At 38.4% G+C, this 6,243-nt stretch overlaps 1 protein-coding gene across 1 annotated transcript in view; it reads right to left on the bottom strand.

Annotated features, from left to right (window-relative positions):
- LOC135196616 (uncharacterized) overlaps nucleotides 1–5,027 on the bottom strand; it is a 19,893-nt gene extending 14,866 nt beyond the window's left edge. The window contains exon 1 of the mRNA XM_064223457.1: nucleotides 4,501–5,027. Coding sequence (XP_064079527.1) covers nucleotides 4,501–5,027 — 527 coding nt within the window. The remainder of the gene's footprint in view (nucleotides 1–4,500) is intronic.
- Between the last annotated feature and the right edge of the window lie 1,216 nt (nucleotides 5,028–6,243).

Genomic DNA, 6,243 nt, shown 5'->3' with positions numbered 1-6,243 from the left:
CACTTTGGTTCCTTTTGCTGTACCTCCTTTCATAATTCTTTCTTCATCCTTACTTTCCACCCTTTCCTAATACTTGATTCATAGTGCAACTGAGAGGTTTTACTCCTGTTACACCTTTCAAGCCTTTTACTGTCGACTTCCATTTCAGCGCAGAATGACCTCATAGGTCCCCAGTGCTGGCCTTTAGCCTAAATTCTATATTCAACGCAATTCAACTCAACTCAGTTAACCAATGATTCTATGATCCTACCGAAAACGCTTGTACAATTTTTGCTTTTGTTCTACAGTTCATGCTTATTATTTCGATAATGAATGTACTAAACTAGCTATATTAGAAAACAATAATCTTTTATAGAAAATATTTGATTCTTTATTTTGTATGAAGGTTACGTCGAGAGAGAGAGAGAGAGAGAGAGAGAGAGAGAGAGAGAGAGAGAGAGAGAGAAAAAAAAAATTTAGGCCTTTTACTTTTAAAGTTTTTTGAGCCAAGGTAATGTAACATACCACCATAAAAGAGAGAGAGAGAGAGAGAGAGAGAGAGAGAGAGAGAGAGAGAGAGAGAGAGAGAGAATTTTGTCCTCTTTTTAAAAATAAACTTGTTTTGATCCAAGGTCAGGCTGGCATTATAAAAATTGATTTCGGAGAGAGAGAGAGAGAGAGAGAGAGAGAGAGAGAGAGAGAGAGAGAGAGAGAGAGTCAAAATGAAACGGTGAATTAAGTAGACAAATAGAAATGTAATGATATCTCTGTCGTGACCTTTTTCATTATGTGTCCTACTTGTAGATGATATTTGCACCGTTTTATTCAATCCCTCAGATTATCATTTTCTTCAGCATTCGAAATAAATAGCAAAAGAATAAAAAGTTGTGAGTCAAGGCTGAATTTACTCTGTTACCTATTTTTAGTTCATGGAAACCCCAAAGTGATGGCAAAAGCCTCAACCTCATCCAGTCGGGACCTATAAGGGAGTCAACTGGGATGGGGGAAAGAGCGGCTCTCAAGTCGGAGCGGAGCCACAGATCTATTTCTCGAATAAAAAGGAAGTTTTTTTGGCTCTACTGACACACAAAATGGTCTTGCAGCTGACAGGTACAGATAAAGAGAGTGAGACTGAAATAACTGGGGAGCAAAGATGGGTGTGCTTGGATTTTCTCTTACCCTAGTTGAGGAATTGTTGATACAGTAACTTTGAATGAGAAAGAATAAAACGATAAAAAAACATTCTCTCTCTCTCTCTTTCTCTCTCTCTCTCTCTCTCTCTTTCTCTCTCTCGGATAATTCTTTGAAATTTGTTTAACACAAGAGATATTCAATGTTTTTTTGGACTCGTCTCAGTGAATAAAAAATTATTGTTATCAAAATCCGATCGTTTCTTGAGGAAAATATCAGTAAATAATGAGTTAAGATGTTCAGCGACTGTAGAATGTAGGCAATTCCAAAATACCAGGAAGAGCTAGTGAGGGCCACATTTTATGTTCGAGGAACTTTCTGGGTAAAGGGATCCCCTAATGATACCCTCATGTATGAGATAAAGCGTCAAAGAACCTTTTTAAAAAATAAATCGTATTAGGTAACGAGATACAAATGCTACAGGAGCATCACTTTCCTAATACAAGCAAAATTCTAAAACATTATTATTATTATTATTATTATTATTATTATTATTATTATTATTATTATTATTATTATTATTGAAACAGGCGACTAATTTTCTGACAAGCTTCAACAAAATGGTATTTCGGTTTTGTAAGAAACAAAGTTCGGAGACAGGATAAATAATGCAATAATTTGAAAAAAACATAAAACTAAAAATTAAGTCAACACTAGAAGTGAAGCAACAAATCAGAATAGAATTTCGGGTGCTACATTTCGCTGCACATTTTGTATCTTTGATATACGCAACCGTCAACCAGTGTAAAAATGGAAGGGCCAATTGTCATAAAAAGAATATAATGATTTAGATTAAAGTTACTATTATCAATCAATTATTTTATATCCATACTTACATCTCAAGTGACCAGCGTTCTAATAAATGACCATTTCTGAAATGCAACATCACAGGACGGATGCAGAAATACCTTCTTGCGGGTTGAAGCTTGTGTCGGTGCTCCTTGCACGAACATCATCAAGTAAGTGTGTCAATCTGAAAACCGAGAAGAATGTGTAATATAGGTAACTACAATGCATAATTATTATTGTTATATCTTTATCATATATGCCTATATTTTCTAGAATATCTCAGGAACAGGGGAGAGAAATATGGACTAATTATAATAATTTCAAAATTGGTTGTAATTTGCAGCTAAGGGAGTCAAACAGGCTAAGCAGTTATCGAGATGTCAACAATTCGAACAGTAAACAGATATAACAAAATCATTAATGTACAAAATGCTCTCATCATTACAAAATATAAACGAAGGACACAAATAACGCTAAAAAATAAATTACTTTGAAAAAGTGGAAACGTATTGATGATACTAAAACGAAGGCGGCGTTAGTTCCTACCAAATGGTCAGTTACAACGCCAGAAACCTCAAACAATAAGTAAACCACAAGCGTTACAGGGTTTTGGAAGACTTTGGATTGTAGATTTAGGATAAGATTGTTTATAGTCTATTAACAAGGAATAGTCTTTAGCAACTAGAGCAGTTGCAAAAAAAAAAATTGCAAAAAAAAGTTGCAAAAAAAGTGAAAAAAAAAAAAACAATAAAAGAGCTTTGGTTTTGGTTTGTATGGTGTTTTTACGTTGCATGGAACCAGTGGTCATTCAGCAACGGGACCAACGGCTTTACGTGACTTCCGAACCACGTCGAGGGTGAACTTCTATCACCAGAAATACACATCTCTCAGACCTCAATGGAATGACTAAGAATCGAACTCGCGGCCACCGAGGTGGCAGGCAAATCACGCCACAGGTCACAGTTTACCAAAATTGTCAATAAACTTTCATCTCCGCATTTAACATTTGTCTGAGTGTCCCAGCTGCGATATAGACACTTACATAGGTACACTACTCCATCATAATATGATGTCTCCACAGGATGTCATTGGACTTCCCTTAATCGAGCTAGGGCAGAGTTCCCTCAACTCGAACAAAATGACTCCTCTCCAAAGAGACGTTGAAGCAGGAAGCCGTTGAACCAAGTATGTGTCTGACAGGTGTATTGTTTGTTTGTTTGTATGGTGTTTTTACGTCGCATGGAACCAGTGGTTATTCAGCAAAGGGACCAACGGCTTTACGTGACTTCCGAACCACGTCGAGAGTGAACTTCTATCACCAGAAATACACATCTCTCACTCCTCAATGGAATGGCCGAGAATCGAACCCGCGACCAACCGAGGTGAGAAGCAAACACCAAACCAACCACGCCACTGCACTGAGGCGCTCTGACCGGTATACAAATTAGTCTCATTGATGGGCTATTGATCTCACTGACTTTGATGACTGGTCTGGGTAGGATTCCAGGAACATAGAATGATATTTGCTAAGTTTATGCATCATTAAGAAGTTGGACTGACGAGAAAAATTATGATATACCATGATTACAGGTGGTTTCGTGAGATGTCTTCATACCTTCAACTTAGCTCCAACTATACACTAGTAACATAATAATAATAATAATAATAATAATAATAATAATAATAACAATTCTCTTTATTTCAGCTCAGGGCCATATACATAGAATATACAAAATACAGACAGTAACATACACAATCTAGATACATGAAACAACATGATAGAAAAACGAATACACGTCACTATCCACACAATAGCTGAGTTAGTATAAAAGATAGAAAGCATAAAACTGGTAATAATAGTAATAATATTAGAGAGAAAAAAATGCATTGAGAGTTATAATAGTTAGTGCACAGATTATATAACTTAAATTTCAGCTAGAGACCTTAGGTGGTTACAGTAGTCAGGTCCAGAGGGCTAAATACGAAAATTGAATATAAAAAAAACTTTAACTTGATAGTATTCACAGTAATAATGAAAAAGTAAAATATCAGCATTTAAATATAATAATGAAAAAGTAAAATATCAGCAATTAAATATAATAAAGACAGATTCTGCAGATGACACCTTGCCAATATAGAGATTAAGTCCTTTAAAGAACAAAGGCCTCAATTTCCCATCTGTCCCACAATTTATATCACTCCTTAGGATGCTTTGTATGAGCGAATTGCAGCTGTTCCTCACTCGGGTTATCAGACTGGGCATTGTTCGCCTTACAATGAATTTATGTTGTCTAGGCGGTTTTCTAAGAACATCTGTGTGGCGGAGTGGTAGCGAGGAGTGTTTGTGAGGCGTCTCAGAATGTAATTGTGCACAACAGTGATACGTCTTATGGACTCACGGGAATAGTTCGTCCAGAGGGAACACTCATAAATACTGTAGCAATACCAGCGGAAGAGCAGCAGTTTCACGTCTCGTTGACAGAAGGCAAACCTCCTTGCAATCATGTTGCCAGTTGCACACAGTTTACAAGATGATTCCACCTTGGTTTACGACGCCTCTGTTCCATGTCTGCCGCATCTTTTAGGTCTTTCGTGATAATGTGACCCAAATACGGAAATTCGTGCGCGACTTCCAGCCGATGATTTCCGAGGAAAATTTGGGGTTCTGCAATATGCTTAAGCGATCTCGGGAGCAGCGACATGCACTGGGTCCTGGTTCCGTTGTATAGAATATCAAATTTCTCTGCATATTGGCGGCAAGTGTCGATGAGTCGTTGGAGACCTTGCACTGATGGGGAAATCAGAACCATATCGTCGGCGTAACCTAGCTTCTTTATAGTTGTTTCATTGGCAGGGCATCCGAATGGGAGTGATTTCAGTTTGACATTCAGGGCATCTGTGTACGTATTGAACAGGTATGGAGAGAGAATGCCCACTTGCCGAAGCCCGTTTAGGGAGCCGAAGGTGTGCGACAATACGTTACCACATTTGACTTTGCGGTAGGCACCAAGTTTATCGTACCGCACTGAACACACTACTGGCATCATCGGGGACGCCCACCTCTCCATCGCCTCACCCGTGTGGACAACATTCACAGGTAAGCGCCCCAGAATTTGCCCGTCAACCCCGGAGCGCGCCGATCATGCCCGCTCGTGTGGACAAGAGCGGGCCTGATCGGCGTGCTCCGGGTTGACGGGCAAATTCTGGCGGGCTTAGCTGTGAATGTTGTCCACACGGGAGAGGTGGGCGTGCCCGATGATGCCAGTAGTGTGTTCAGCGCGGTACGATAAACATGGTGCCTACTGCAAAGAAGAATATATTGTGTAGTATGATAATTGCTTTGTGTGTGATGAAAAAGAAGAAAAAGTAGAGAATATGGTGTAAAGAATGGCTCAGTAAAAGAAATGTATATGGTTAACGTACGTCTGCCAGGGTCGAAGCTCAAGCCATCGGGCACTACCATGGTGATTTTGCTACAAGACCCATCGGGCAATTTGACGGTTTGCCCGTCAAGTGTGCCCGTTAGAGCTTACATGCCGGGTATTACGTGAAGACACTATTAGCACATTGCTGACTATAAAAGGTATAATCGCTAAGGGCTAAAAGCCCCCTTTTTTGTAAAGAAACGCGAAAGAGACCTCCAACACGTCCGCCCCACAGTTAGCTTATTAATCTTCCCTTTCAACCTCCTGAAAATGAGTTTCTGAGAGCCAACTTGATTTTGTTTAAAAAAAAAAAAAAAAAAAAACAAAAAAAAAAACTTTCGAAATTTAGTTGGTTATGAAGAGGAAGGATTAACAAAATCGTAACCAGTTTTCCTCTAATCGTCAATAAATAGACTCCAGCAACCTCGCTTTATAGTATAAAAGGATAGCATCACTACCATTAAGTAACTTTTTTGCAAACCTTTTTCACGAAAAAATACTAATGTTCTCCAAGCTTAGTTGATTTTTGATTTTAAAGAAAATTTAATACCATCTCTCGAATAGTTTAATGATCAATAACTCTCAACGTCATTTTCGCTTTGAAAGGAGTTATTAGCGGGACAAACGACAGGAATTTCAATGTTTGGGATATCCATTACCAAGTAATCCTAAATACTTTCACAGGTATGATCAACATGACAATTTCCTCAATAAAGGTTATTTCATTAGTATACCTGCACATTTTGAGTTGTTTAATTTAAACAAATTAGCGTTTCAAAGTTATACTTCATTGCCTCTGTTCCCCTGCCATTAAGTAATCATGAAATAGTGTGTGCGCGGAGGTTACCAGAAACTCCAT

The sequence above is a fragment of the Macrobrachium nipponense genome, chromosome 18 (assembly GCF_015104395.2).
Source record: "Macrobrachium nipponense isolate FS-2020 chromosome 18, ASM1510439v2, whole genome shotgun sequence".
Taxonomy (NCBI): domain Eukaryota; kingdom Metazoa; phylum Arthropoda; class Malacostraca; order Decapoda; family Palaemonidae; genus Macrobrachium; species Macrobrachium nipponense.
Note: the sequence above shows the minus strand (reverse complement) of the source record. Positions and strands in the feature narration are given on the sequence as shown.